The following is a 15,722-nucleotide window of genomic DNA, read 5'->3' as shown; positions in this document are numbered from 1 at the left end:
TATTCACAGAAAGTGTTGACCACTCCCATTGAGAACTGGTGACCACCCATTGAGAGTTATTGTGCCCCTTGGGCACAATAACTCACAAGTGTGATTACTGGTGATGTGGGGGGGATCGCACATGTATGATGACAGCTGCAGGTTCTGCAACACTCTTTAAACACTCCATACATGAAGTGCATTGTGTCCATTATAGGAGGGGTGGTACATAGAATGGGGATTTAAAGAGTATCCCTGTATCTTCTTACCCTCAGACTCCATCCACAACGGAGTGTATCAGTTTTGTCCGGTGGGTTTCTTTAAATGACTCAGCATGATAGTTTCATTTCTTGGTTTAACACAATTTATAACAGCATCTTCTATTAAGATAAGATAAAGCAATGCTATGGAAAAGCAAAGAGCATGTTGTGCTATCGTACATCTGTAGCTTGCAAACATCAAGCACGTAGGGACGTTCTCTGCGCCAAGTGTTTCTTGTTTGCTGTTACAATGTTTATGCAGCTTCATAAAGCAATTGCAAACCAGGGATGACAAGAGCCGGGCACTGCTGTATAGCTTTATTGACACAGGCTCAGCGGGTTTTGTCTTTCTTCCATTAACCTTTCAGGGCATCTTCATTTGGGTATTGAGCTGTAACATAAAAGAGGTCGGTGTTTTACAATAAGCGGAGACATAGGAGCAGTGAGAACAGTGGTATTCACACCTGCCCCTAATCCCTGCCTTACTTTATCAATGACATCATGGCTCTACAGGGTCTGGGGTCACATTTCGGAGCCCTTGCACATTATGGCGCATTAATCCCTGACTCCTTACAAGGCTAATTTGACGGCCATTAACGTAAGATTTAAAACATAAAAGACAGGTCTGACCTTGCTGGAACCGGATTACCTAATCCACTTGTGGGATTCTTGTTTGCCCTTTTGTATTTTCAGTACTCAACATTAAAACTCTGGGAATTACAGAGTTACAAATATTTAAAAGGGATTTGTCAGCAGTGTTGGACCACCTATTCTTAAACCTCTATGGTATACCATTCCTCTTTTTTTCCCTCCTAGTAATGAATAAATTGTGAGGAATAAATTGACAACTGGGTGTTACCCTATATCAAAGGGGCGTGCTCCTTCACAATATGGCACTGGTTGGACAGTGTGCATGTGTCTGGTCCTGCCCACTATTGGTAACACCTAGTTGCATATTTATTCATAAAGAGAGATGAGCACGACTCGAGCATGCAAAAGTCCGCTCATTCTGCATTTGATTACCTGTGACTGAAGAAGTTGGATGTAGCCCTAGGGAGTCTTGGAAAACATGGATACAGCCATAAGGCTATAACAATGTTGGCAAATGTACAGTAAGGCTTTATTCCAAAGTTCAGTGCACAGTGCTACGGAATGTAGATTAAGGCTAAGTTCACACTACGTCTAAATTCATTAAGGCTGGGTTCACACTACGTATATTTCAGTCAGTATTGTGGTCCTCATATTGCAACCAAAACCTGGAGTAAAATAAAAACACAGAAAGGCTCTGTTCACAAAATGTTGAAATTGAGTGGATGGCCGCCATATAACAGTAAATAACGGCCATTATTTCAATATAACAGCCGTTGTTCTAAAATAACAGCAAATTATTGCCATTAAATGGCGGCCATCTACTCAATATCAACATTGTGTGAACAGAGCCTTTCTGTGTTTTTAATCCACTCCTGGTTTTGGTTGCAATATGAGGACCACAATACTGACTGAAATATATGTAGTGTGAACCCAGCCTAAACAATGGCCGTAGCTGCAGGTTTGCAACCACAGCTGTTATTTAATGAATTTACCTATGACATCCATTACTATGTAATCCCAGCAGAGTGTATACACTCTGCATTCATTGAATAGCGGCTGCACAAGACTGACAGAGTAGACAGTGTGTCTCTGAACGCACTTTTCATTGTCGACTATTGTAAATTGGAATGCGGGCACACTGGAATGCAAATGAAGTTTATCCGGCCAGTACTGCAGTACCGGCCAGGATGAACTTCACTGACGCAGGCCGTTCTGTGACACGGCCGTGTCCCAGAACTGCCGGTGTCATAAATAGTGTGAACCCAGCCTTAAACAGTTTCAGAGTTCCCGGCATCATTATGAATGATAATGCCGGACCTTTAAACTCCGTTCCTTGGCACATCATACTTGTTTACGGATTGTTCTTCTCCCAGAGCAAACATACAATTTTCCTTCCTAGCTAGTTTTCTTCCTTGGCTTTTTTCTCCCTCTGGTAACTACAAATACCAGTAGCTTTCTATAGTTACACTCTTTTTCTGGGTAAATGGCAGTGAATATAACTTCCTACAACCCTTTGGGCAACTTATCTTCTAAGTGAAGTGGTAAGGAATCTTGACAATAGTGGTCTTTTGGACCCACTTGGTAGAGTGCACTTCTAGAAAGTATATGAACATAATTGATCTGAATTATATGGACCTTATATCCCTATATAACTATACCTTATAGTACATTATAGCAAAAACAGAATGGGGGGGCTGTGAGAGCATCCCGGGGAGAAGGTTAGGAGTTGGTGGTGTGAGCCTCTCCGAAGAGTAGAGATGATCGAACAGGGCAGAAGTTCAGGTTCATATGAACCCAAGCCATCTGCATTTGACTCTCGCTGCCTTCCCGTTCCATGGGGAAGGTGGAGACAGCCCTAGGCTGTATTCCTGTTTTCAAGGTGGTACTCGGGCTCGACCTTCCCACGGAACAGGAAGGCAGCGAGAATCAAATGCCAATGGATCGGGTTCGTGCGAACCTGAACTTCGGCCGTGTTCGATCATCTCTACTGAAGAGCCGCGCTGCACCATGCCGGGGGGGGGGGGGGGGGTTATAGGGGGGAGTTGCTTTGTCTGTACCATGGAAGCAGGCCACACTGCTGCACGAGCCTTATAGCAGCTGCGTGCCCTGCCTCCATGGTAGTTACGCCACTGATTGGAGCTGTCAACAATGGCACTTCCTAACAGATTAAGTAGATATGTATTTCATCGGCATCTTGAACTATTGGTGAGTGACAGACGCTAATATCCTCTAATTTTTCCCAGGTTTTATAACTACTTCTCTAATCCTAATAATTCCAGTAATCCTCTCAAGCCCTATAGGGATTAGCTGCCTTATAACCCTACATTCACTATGACTATACTGGAAACATTGATACAACAAGTCTAATCTACTTGACTGTCATGAATAGGCAGTGCTACAGCCTAGGGTGTTTTCTCTTTGGTACGATGGGCTGAGGATACAACCAATAATATTCTAATTTGCATTGTTATACAGCTCTTGAATTGTATAGTATTCAAGGGGTGGACAAAGATGAGAGCACCTTTAAAAAAAACAAGCATATGGGTTTCTTGCTGTCCATGTCAAGTGGGATGTAGTCATTATTAATTTTTAGTAAATTCTCGAATGATATACCAATTTCTTTGGTATTTCTCAATTTGTCTGTTGTTGTGAATCAAGAGAATTATATCATCAACCTACCATCTATCAAGCAAAAGAAGGTACTTTTTTTCATGGTACAGCACCTGCACAGTCTGGTATGTTTGACTTGAAATATCCCAACTTGTAAAGAAGACTGGTCAACTGAAGAACCCCAACACTTGGTCTTCAAGAAGGTTATTAGGTATATAAGGGTCTATGTACTATCGAAGAAAACACCATTATGGTCAATACCGAATCAGTCATATTCCTTGCCATGGGTGGAAGGAAATTACTTTATTCCACCATTACAGGGTGGATGAAAGGGACAATAATAAGCTAAGCACTTTGTAATTCAAGATAGAATAAAGGCCCTATTCCACGGGCCGTCAGTGAGGAGCAAACGAGTGTTATCAGTGCTTGCTTGCCCCTCGTTCCCCGCTCGCTGCCGCCGCTATTCCATGTGTCGGCATCGAGCAGGTGAATGCAAGAGGGGCCGCGGGGAGCTACGGGGGGGGGCTGCCCGGGTGATCGCTAGATCGTCCGGGCAGCCCATAGAGGACAGTGGCAATCTGCTGCCGCCGCTCCTGTTCCGTGGAGCGACAGCAGCAGATCGCTGCTATCACAGTCGTTTGTTTTTCAAACGACACAACGATCAGCCGACATGAACGATGTCGGCTGATCGTTGCTTTCTATTTTACAGGGCGATTATCGGCCATAATGGATGATATTGGCCGAATATGGCCTATAATCGTTCTGTGGAATAAGGCCTTAAGTCTATGCAGTCCTATGGACCTCTGTTCACCAAAGGTTCTTAGGATATCTTCCTCTAGTATAAAGTCTATTATGTATTTAGTAAGAATACCAAATAACCATTTCCCACCTTGCTGCTCCATCCAGAAGACTACGATAAGTAGCAATCTCTGCCTCTAGTCTGTTCTTCAAGCCTAACAAGATCCCAAATTCAGACGTCTGGTGGCTAACGTCTCCTCGGGTTTTCTGAAGCAGAGTCTCTATGTTGTTGATATTTTCTTGCAATTCTGCCAGCTGTGTGCTATATTGGGTCTCGATATTTTCCAGAATGGCCACTGCAACAGTTTTCTGCCAATACAATAGCATCCTATATTATTTAGAGCAATAAGTAAAAATGGTTGGCCTGGATATTCAAGGGGTGTCAAACGGTGTCAAGGGATATTCAAAAGGTGTAAGAAAAAAGTGGAGGCGCAGTTCTATTTCTTGAACTTGGGTAGTATGGAACCACAGGTAACTTTCATAGGTATTGTGCTGCAAGAGCCATTCAAAAACAGCTCCATATTATGGCATTTGATGGAACGTGCCATAAAGAAGGCCTCCATAGAACTCTTTGGCCACCTGTAATATGGTGTGGTGTGCTTACCTATAAATGACATCTACAAGCAGCTGGAAGCAGCTTAAAATGAGGTATTATGCTAAAATGGAGCTAAACTGGGTGCGGCAGCTATAACACTGATCATTCTATATAAGGATCTGTATTACCATTCAATAAAAAACAAATACAATAAACAATAAAAAACAATCAAGTAATGTCTCAGGTAAAAATTATTTTGGGACAAATCCTAAAGTTACAGGGGCACAGTTACAGGGTAGTATTCTGTGATGAAATGCAAACCATTCATAGAAAAAAATATAAAAATAATAATAATAATAATAATAATAATAATAATAGTATAGTAAGCACTTTTTTTTAAATATACTGTATCACTGTACAGCCCCTTTAAAGGGGTGGTGCTTATAATCCCAGAAAATATGTAACTACATCACTGACCTTACTGAGCTCTGCCTCAGATTCGATCTTCAGTTCTTGCACCTTTTGTCTGTATTCCTTCAAATCTTTTCTACATTTTTCCAACTCACTTGTGTTTATTTCTACCTCTATTTTCCACTCCTCCACCTGAGGACCAAAAAAAAACAAACAGACATTTTCCTGTCCAAATTGCTTTATGGAACTATGTAATAGTTTCAGGACCAGGACAAGGAGTAGGCATAGCAGGCAATCGCCTAAGGCACCACCGCCTGCCTGGCCCAGAGAGGTGTAATTGCTGTCAATCATTGTGTCTATGACTGTGGCTCCTTAAATAGTTGAAGATACCTACTAGAGGGTAGATACCTACTGGGAGGGGAGTCACCTATCTATATAAAGAGGGTATATATTTACTTACAAGAGCAATGCTTGGGGCAGATACCTACTGGAAGCAGCTATCTATTGGCATGCACCTAGAAAACCTTATACCAGGGGAGGCAGCTGTCTACATACTGGGGGACATATACCTACTGTACTGGAGTGCAACTACTTACTGGGGGAGACACTTGTTTAAACACCATACTTTACCTAAGCATGTTGCAGGTCTTCTCCTGCGCTCCTTCTTCCTCCCGGTCCCTTCGGTGCGGCCTGTCTGATTTGACAGACCGCTCAACCAATCACTGGCCGTGGCGGTCCTGGCCAGTGATTGGCTGAGCGGTCTGTCAGCTAAGATTGCTGCTGCGCACGGGACCGGGAGGAAGAAGGAGCACAGGAGAAGACCTGCAACATGCTTAGGTAAAGCATGGTGCTTGTAAAATTGTCGGTCGACACCCCCTGCGTGGAATAGCAATGTGCGGTCGATGCCCGATGATTTTAGGTTTGAACCTAAATAAACGATCAGCCGATGACACAATCATCGGCTGATCGTTGTCTCTATTTCGCTCCGTAAAATAGGACCCTAATAGTGTATATATTCACCTACTGAGGGGCATTTACCTACTGGCAGTGCCTATCTACCTACTGGCACCTACTTATCTAGAGTGACATTATTACTATTTGGGGCACTTTGGGTGGTGATAACATGTGAATGTGAATGTGGCAGGGGGACATTGAGGGACACAGGGCACTGGAGGGACACTGAGCATTCCTTTGCCATCATCCTCTCCAGCAGCCACAGCCCGCACAGCTCTGGGAGTCGGGTCGTGACAGCACCATTTTATCCAGGAAGTGAAGCCTTGATGCAGTAGTAAGTACAGGGAAAAAAGCCCTTTATAAGCATTTCCTGTAATAAGTGTATATTGGTGATTTGATGGCCGCTTCATTAGATTTTGATTGAGTTTTTGTCTCGTATTGCTCTTTTCTGTATATGGAGAAATGCGCCAATCCTCTTTTCCAGGCCTCACTTAATCCTCCATCTAATGCGGCAGATTATTTACAGGCATGACAAAAAATATGCAAATCTCACAATACAAATTCCTTCCTATACAGGGATGATAACATAACTTCGATTTATCATTTGCATGGTGGATTCTTTCACTCATGCAAAAACTCTTATGCCGAATCGTCCTTTGTGCTGCATATAAACAACCAGTAAAGCACCGCTCCATTTTTCTTCTGCCTCTGAATGCTTGCCTGCTTTCCTAGTGATGATGTCTGACACCCTGCAGCCAATCACTGGGCTCATCAATAGTCTGCACAACACCATTCAGGCCAATCATGGACTTCAGGGTACAGGGAAAGTAAGGAGAGCATGTCTCTTATGACATTGCAGACTGACATATCTCCATAACATGCCATATTTCCACCAGTTTTCCCCATTTGTGGGGTCCATCAGTAATTTTCAGTTGTCTCTAAACTAGTAAACTAGGGCTCTGGTGAAAACTATTCTCTATGATGTCTCCCAAACTTGCACACAGAGGAAGAGATTGTGCTCCACTAACCATTGTAGAGCACCTTTAGAAAAAAAAAACAGCATAGAGGACATTGTAGGGCAGTACTAAGTAGTTTAAGCTAAGAATTAAGCACTAGCACTTTCAGCAGTTCCTCTCTCTGCCTCTGTCTCACAATACAGCTTATTCCTCCTTATCCCTTCCCTCTCTATAATTATCTATAGGCAGCTGTAACCTAATCTGGAGAAGTTGGATGCAGGTGTAGGAGTGCCAGGAAAACATAAATACAGCCTATGTTTTTTTTTTTTTTTTTTTTTTAGTTGAGTTGAGTTTAAGATTGAAGAGGAAAGAAGCCTGAAAAGTTGGAAAGAAATGCATTTTCTCTGATAAGATATATGGCAAAACCTCAGCACTCGCAGTATTGATTTATGCAGTTATTGGTGTTCATTTAAGCTCCCCCTATAGGTGGCTGCAGGTATCCAGAAATTTCATTTCATGGCTGTGTGAAGAGAATCAGAGAATCTGATGGTCTGCATGAGTCTCATCCCTGACATTATGAAAAGACTCATCACAATATGTTGGACCCAGAATTCTTAGGGTACTATTACACCAACGATTTCTCGTTGGTCATTTCATCGTTGTCTATTATTACACGAAATTATTATTGTTTAAATCCGACCGATCTAACGATAAATGTCCTGTGCTATACGGCCCTTATTGTCATGTCCTAGTTACATGATAAGGGTCGAGGGAAAGGAGACATTCCCTCTTATTAATCCCCTTATTTTACATCCTGAGGTGAGTTTATATTTGTAGGACCCCACATTTAAGAATGTTTTGAGGGGGGGGGGGGGTCCTAAACTGTGGTCACACAGTCTTGGCTTACCTTAGTCTTGGCTTGGAATGTCTTGGCTTACCTTAAAGTCACTAAAGAGACCACTTACCTTTTTTTCAAACACACTTTTAGCCTCCAATCGCTGTTTTTCCACCAACTGCTCATATTGTGCCCTCATCTCTTCCATGATTTTACCAAGATCCACAGAGGGCGCTACATCCACCTCCACGTTGACGCCCCCAATTGCTTGTTTACGGAGCTCATCCATTTGCTGATTGGTAAAAATGATAAGGTAGATATCATACACACACATACAGCATCACCTTTTGTATAGCATATACATACATCATATACACACATACAGCATCACCTTCTGTATAGGGGGTACAGCTCTTACTTATACTACACTATGCACAAAGCATATTTTTAACTTTGTTATATATACTGTATATATTTGATGTACCGGCCACATACAGAAAAGATGTCAGCACATGGACATGCCATACATTATTGAAGTCTAGGAAGAAAGGAACACAGTCAAGTGTCAAACTGAGGACAAGAGAGGTGCTGTTTCTGGAAGAATCCTATTCACTTGCATAGGATGTGGCTTACTGTCAGATTTCACAAGGATTCTATATTATGATGTTAGACTTCAAAAGCGAGTGTGGCCACTTACTTCTGTGCTGTAATGGATTGCCATTTGGCTCTTATCCCGCCCATCCTCCACATACAAATAAACATTCAGCATGGCCAAATGTTCACAGGCCTATGGCGAGGGGTAAGCTTATGGCTGCAGCTTATAACTCTGAGAATGATAGGGTCGGGTGATGAGAATCCATCAAGCCCAACCCTTATCTTCACCAACATCATCTGCCCCTATTAGATGGTCAGCGCTTGCTTGCTCCTTGTTCACCTGCCCGCTCCCTGTGCTATTACATGCGCCGACAGCGAGCAAGGAGGAGCAGGTAAAATCCGGGGGGGGGGGGAACGTGGGGAGTTGCGGAGGGAGGGCTGCCCGAACGATCCGGGTAGCCCATAGGAGACAACAGCGGTCTGCTGCTGCTGCTCCTATTGCACGGAACGATGGCAGCGGATTGTTTCCTGGCTGATCGTTGGCGTTTCAGCCTGTTAAAAAGACAACGATCAGCCGACATCATGCATGTCAGCTGATCATTGTCATCTATAAAACAATCGATCATTGGTAGTAAAGGTTAAATACGCCTTAAGGCGTCAAACTCAGGCCCTCCAGCTGTTACAAGACTACAATTCTCATCATGCCTGGACAGCCAAAGGTAAAGCTTTGGCTCTCCAGGCATGATGGGAACTGTAGTTTTGCAACAGCTGGTATATGGACACTTTTAGCAAACAGGTTTACATACAGGGGGCGGTGTAGGGACAGCTCTGAGCATCTACGATAACAATATCAATCTTCAATGCCGAAAACGCTAAAGGTTAGATGGAAGCTACACCATGCACCCCCAAGCTGAAGCTGTCATTGGTAGGGTCACATCTGCACCTATAGCCATTCCTTACTAATACTTTGCTGACCTCTTTGTGGTTCATCTTAAGATGGATGAGTTCCTCATTCAGACTCTCGATTTGCATCTCTAGCCCAGCCCTGGTAATGGTGAGCTGGTCGATCATCTTGCGGAAATCAACTATGTCCTTTTCCACTGAGAGTCGGATCACTTGCTCATTCTCAAACCTTTAGGGGAAAATGGGAAGAAATGAACAAGTAGGAATGAGAGAGAGACTCATATTGTTCCATCAGATGCCTATAATAGTGGACTATGTCAATAATAGGGCTCTATGCACTAACTATGAATAGGCCCCTATGGTACACCTGCACGTGCAAATTACCATCATGATCTTATCATTGTAATAGTTGTAATTGTAATAATAGGTAAATGTAATGAATAATAATTGTTCAGCCTGAACAAAAGAAATCAATGATGAAACTATTGATTATCATCACATCTAAAGCTGTTAAAGTAATCAGATAAACTATGACAATCAGACTTGGCTTTCTCTGCTTAACACACAACCCATCCTGGTGTTATCGACTGTATGGACTCACCATGGACACACTGTACTGTGCAAGAATCTTAATGCTATATAATGTGCATGAATTTGTAATAATAATAATATCAATATTAATAATAATAATAATGATATTTATAATTATTATTATACAGCTATACAGTGACAAAATATTACCACCATTGTGCTACTAAATAACACCACCATGCCATATACTACCATTCTGTGACTGGATACCACCATCATATCAGGATAACATAATACTTCCATACTATACACCCCTATATAGTAAAACTAGTTTACTAAATAAGATCTTTATGCCATATACCATCACTTTGTAACTGGATTATACCCTCCCCACCTGCCATTAAGTAAAGGGCAACATCACCATACTGTAACTGAATAATCTTATGCTACCATGACTGGATAAGACCACCATGACAGATTGGATAACACCAAAATCTGTGACAGGATGACTGGGTAACACCATATTGTGACTGGATAACACCACCATATTGTGACTGGATAACACCATCATATTGTGACTGGATAACACCACCATATTGTGACTGGATAACACCATCATATTGTGACTGGATAACACCATCATATTGTGACTGGATAACACCACCATATTGTGACTGGATAACACCACCATATTGTGACTGGATAACACCATCATATTGTGACTGGATAACACCACCATATTGTGACTGGATAACACCACCATATTGTGACTGGATAACACCATCATATTGTGACTGGATAACACCACCATATTGTGACTGGATAACACCACCATATTGTGACTGGATAACACCACCATATTGTGACTGGATAACACCATCATATTGTGACTGGATAACACCATCATATTGTGACTGGATAACACCACCATATTGTGACTGGATAACACCATCATATTGTGACTGAATAACACCACCATATTGTGACTGGATAACACCACTATGTGGTGACTGAATAAAACCACCATATTGTGACTGGATAACAACCCCATATCCTGACAATACCACATCATAATAACACCACTATACAACAACTGAATATCACCACCATGCCGTGACTGGATAACACTCTCATACCTTGACTGGATTACCACCCCCACAATACCTGACAGGATAACAACCCCCTCCCAGCCATAACGTGCACTTCATCCTACATGTGACAGACATGACATTTAGCTCATTAATCTTCAGTATAGGCCACAGTATAGAAGCCTGAATATAGCTAAATAAGGATATAGATGTAGATGCTCTTTTAGATGGTACTCTTAGTTGACGCCCTAAAGATTACACACAATCGTTACACATATAGAATAATTTCTTACTTTGTTTTGAAGTCATCACAAGCCAACCGTGCATTATCAATCTGAAGATATATACTGGCATTTTCTATGGTTGCATCCAGGATCTGGAGAAAAAAAAATATAGGAAGAAGGGGATCAGTACTGCTATAAGAAGATGTGCTGAGGGGGTCGGTACTGCTATAAGAAGAGGTGCTGAGGGGGTCTGTACTGCTATAAGAAGAGGTGCTGAGGGGGTCGGTACTGCTATAAGAAGAGGTGCTGAGCGGGTCGGTACTGCTATAAGAAGAGGTGCTGAGGGGGTCGGTACTGCTATAAGAAGAGGTGCTGAGGGGGTCTGTACTGCTATGAAAAGAGGTGCTGAGGGGGTCTGTACTGCTATGAGAAGAGGTGCTGAGGGGGTCGGTACTGCTATAAGAGGTCCTTAGGGGATCTGTACTGCTATGAGAAGAGGTGCTGAGTGGATCGGTACTGCTATAAGAAGAGGTGCTGAGGGGGTCGGTACTGCTATAAGAAGAGGTGCTGAGGGGGTCGGTACTGCTATAAGAAGAGGTGCTGAGGGGGTCGGTACTGCTATAAGAAGAGGTGCTGAGGGGGTCTGTACTGCTATGAAAAGAGGTGCTGAGGGGGTCTGTACTGCTATGAGAAGAGGTGCTGAGGGGGTCGGTACTGCTATAAGAGGTCCTTAGGGGATCTGTACTGCTATGAGAAGAGGTGCTGAGTGGATCGGTACTGCTATAAGAAGAGGTGCTGAGGGGGTCGGTACTGCTATAAGAAGAGGTGCTGAGGGGGTCGGTACTGCTAAGAGAAGAGGTGCTGAGGGGGTCTGTACTGCTATGAAAAGAGGTGCTGAGGGGGTCTGTACTGCTATGAGAAGAGGTGCTGAGGGGGTCGGTACTGCTATAAGAGGTCCTTAGGGGATCTGTACTGCTATGAGAAGAGGTGCTGAGTGGATCGGTACTGCTATAAGAAGAGGTGCTGAGGGGGTCGGTACTGCTATAAGAAGAGGTGCTGAGGGGGTCGGTACTGCTATGAGAAGAGGTGCTGGGGGGGTCGGTATTACTATAAGAAGATGTGCTGAGGGGGTCGGTATTGCTATGAGAAGAGGTGCTGAGGGGGTCGGTACTGCTATAAGAAGAGGTGCTGAGGGGTCGGTACTGCTATAAGAAGAGGTGCTGAGGGGGTCGGTACTACTATGAGAAGAGGTGCTGAGGGGGTCGGTATTGCTATAAGAAGAGGTGCTGAGGGGTTGGTACTGCTATAAGAAGAGGTGCTGAGGGGATCGGTACTGCTATAAGAAGAGGTCCTGAGGGGGTCGGTACTGCTATAAGAAGAGGTGCTGAGGGGTTGGTACTGCTATAAAAAGAGGTGCTGAGGGGGTCGGTAATGCTATAAGAAGAGGTGCTGAGGGCATCGGTACTGCTATAAGAAGAGGTCCTGAGGGGGTCGGTATTGCTATAAGAAGAGGTGCCGAGGGGGTCGGTACTACTATAAGAAGAGGTGCTGAGGGGGTCGGTACTGCTATGAGAAGACGTGCTGAGGGGGTTGGTATTGCTATAGAGGAGGTGCTGAGGGGGTCTGTACTGCTATAGAGGAGGTGCTGAGGGGGTCTGTACTGCTATAAGAAGAGGTGCTGAGGGGATCAGCACTGCAATGGGAAGAGGTGCCAAGGGGGTCGGTACTGCTATAAGAAGAGGTGCTGAGGGGGTCGGTACTGCTATAAGAAGAGGTGCTGAGGGGGTCGGTACTGCTATAAGAAGAGGTGCTGAGGGGGTCGGTACTGCTTTAAGAAGAGGTGCCGAGGGGGTCGGTACTGCTATGAAAAGACATGCTGAGGGGATCGGTATTGCTTATAGAGGAGGTGCTGAGGGGGTCTGTACTGCTATAAGAAGAAGTGCCTCTGTAGGATGATGTTGGTTTGCCATTGATATTTATTTATTGCTGCATTGCAGTGTTGGTTTATCACTACTAGGGATATTATGTGCATTTGTGGGGGGGTATTGAAAGAGATGCCAAGGGGGTCAGTGCTGCTATTGGAAAAAATACTATGTGCACTGCATGGCAGTATTTGGCGCTGTGCAGTAATAGGTGATTGTTAGTAAAGACCCAGCATCAATACATACGTTTTAAAGGTTCATTTAAAGGGCTTATCCAGCGTTACAAAAACATGGCCACTTTTCCCCCTCTCTTTTCTCCAGATTGGGTGGGGTTTTAAACTCAGAGGGAAAAAGTGGCCATGTTTTTGTAGCGCTGGATAACCTCTTTAAAGCCCTCTGTTTTCTATCTATCTATCTATCTATCTATTCCCCCCCCCCAAACTACTGTATACTGTATATATCTAGGGGAAGTTAGCATCTGATCATTCCCATGTGGACAACTTGTTACCTGTTTTTGTAGTTCCTCCATTATATGGAAGTAGTGGCCGTCATCTCTTTCCGAGCTTCCAGTGTTCTTGCTGTACCAGTCCCTAATTTGCCCTTCTATCTTGGCATTGGCCTTCTCCAAGGAGTGCACTTTGCTTATGTAGCTGGCCAAACGTTCATTTAGATTCTGCATGGTCTCCTTTTCATACCCCATGATTCCAATACCTCCATGTCCGCCTGCCAACACGGCATTATATGAAGTTGATGAAACCTTGGTTCCCAGTCCTCCAGCTCCGGCATAGACACTTGAGGCATAGCCACCTCCTAATACCTGGTAGTGAATGCCACCGCTAACACTACTGGCTTTTACAGGACCAGACTGGACAGAAGTCATCTTCTTGAATGAAACCCGGTTGTACATTGTGCAAACTGGTAATACTGGACCCTCAGATCTCCTCTATTATGTACCGAAAATGAAATGGTGCACCTAAAGTTTCGGTGTTCAGTATCGAGTGGTAAAGTTCACTTTTATGTTTGGTTAATGATAAGAAAACCTACATCACTGCCCCTGGATGTCATAGCACAGAGGTCATTGTTCTGTTTAGACAAATTGACTCATCTTCATACCACTTTCAGTATGACAATGAAATTGACAAGGTCTCCATACCTCATTGACTACTTGTATCATCTTTCCCCAGACACGGAGCAACATCTCATTGGAATCTCTGACATATTAACCAATTTTAACGACTTGACCGTGTGACTGAAATTCTTAAAGGGATTGCCTGGTTTAGTTAGTAAAGGAAGGGTGGGGTGGGTGTTTGGGGAGGAGGGAGGGGATAATCAGATGTAACATTTCTAGGCTGGAGTTAAGAGCAATTACCAAGTGTATCTCTTGTTCTGGAGGACTCAGTGTAATTTTACATTTCACCTGTGGGGGTGCTGTAGCTTTACATCTTTGTTAAGGCTGTGTTCACAGATGGCTCTACTTTGCATTTTGCCATGATTTTTTATGCTAATTTTTTGCGAATTGCAGTAAATTAGTGACATTTTTGTTTTACAGTGTTTTACATTGCACCTGTCATGTAAAAAAAAGAACTTTTGAGATGTCAATAATTTTAATTGGTCAGAGTCTGACAAACCGATCTAATTCTTGAATATTTCCATATCCCAAGTGCCATGGTTAAGCTCTGGATGCTGTGCAGGTCTCTGTTGCTGAAGGCTGACAAGCTTCTTGAATGTTCTGACTGTTCAGATTGATAACTAGTGCCCGACCCCTTTGTTCTCGGAGTGATAAGCGGCGGCAAGAGCAGTGTGGCTGTGAATTACCTCTCCCAATAGAAAAAACAGGAATGCTCGCCAAATCTGCCTCAGGAGTGTTTGTGGGCCTGCTGAGATACTCTGTTGTAGCCTTTCAAGACTCTAGTTCATGGATCTCCAAACTGCAGCCCTTCAGCTGTTGCAAAACTACAATCTCCATCATGCCCAGACAGCTAAAGCTTTGGACTTGGCTGTCCAGGCATGATGGGAAATGTAGTATTGCAACAGCTGAAGGGACGCAGTTTGGAGACCCATGCTCTGTTTCATAGATAAGATTACCAAACATTATATTCCTGAGCATATATCATCAGTTGCTGGAAATAGGGGTCAGGCAAGACAGATTTTCATATCCAGACCGCTTTGTTCTTAGAGAGACAAGCTGTGAGAGCTGTCTGACTGTAGCTTACCCCTCAACTCCCCATAAAGAACATAGGATCCTTCAGTCGTGCCAAACATTCATGTGTATGGGGAGGAAGGCCGATAGTTAGGGTTTATTCCCACGTCCCTTATTCCACAGATACTACGGACGAAGAAGCCCTTTAGTGGACTCTTTCCCTACCCGGCATCATGTAATTAATAGATTCAAAAGTGTTTGAGTCTTTGTGGCTGTGTCTTTACAGTGCCTCGAAGATTCAAACACTTTCCTGATACATGATGTCGGGTGGGGAAAGAGTCCACTACAATTGTTGGTGAACTACTATGGAGAGAAATAAAAATAAAAAATA

General features: G+C 43.5%; 1 protein-coding gene across 1 annotated transcript; it reads right to left on the bottom strand.

The window, feature by feature from the left end:
• Positions 1–543: 543 nt before the first annotated feature.
• On the bottom strand, positions 544–14,177 carry LOC138771681 (keratin, type I cytoskeletal 14-like). The gene is made up of 7 exons (XM_069951558.1): positions 13,700–14,177; positions 11,339–11,421; positions 9,499–9,655; positions 8,060–8,221; positions 5,251–5,376; positions 4,330–4,547; positions 544–630 (listed from the first exon to the last, which is right to left on the bottom strand). The coding sequence occupies exons 1-7, from the start codon at positions 14,096–14,098 to the stop codon at positions 615–617; spliced, it is 1,161 nt and encodes a 386-aa protein (XP_069807659.1). The 5' UTR covers positions 14,099–14,177; the 3' UTR covers positions 544–614.
• Positions 14,178–15,722: the final 1,545 nt, after the last annotated feature.

This window comes from Dendropsophus ebraccatus, chromosome 14 (genome assembly GCF_027789765.1).
Source record: "Dendropsophus ebraccatus isolate aDenEbr1 chromosome 14, aDenEbr1.pat, whole genome shotgun sequence".
NCBI lineage: Eukaryota > Metazoa > Chordata > Amphibia > Anura > Hylidae > Dendropsophus > Dendropsophus ebraccatus.
The sequence above is the reverse complement of the archived record's forward strand: the minus strand, read 5'-3'. Positions and strand labels throughout refer to the sequence as shown.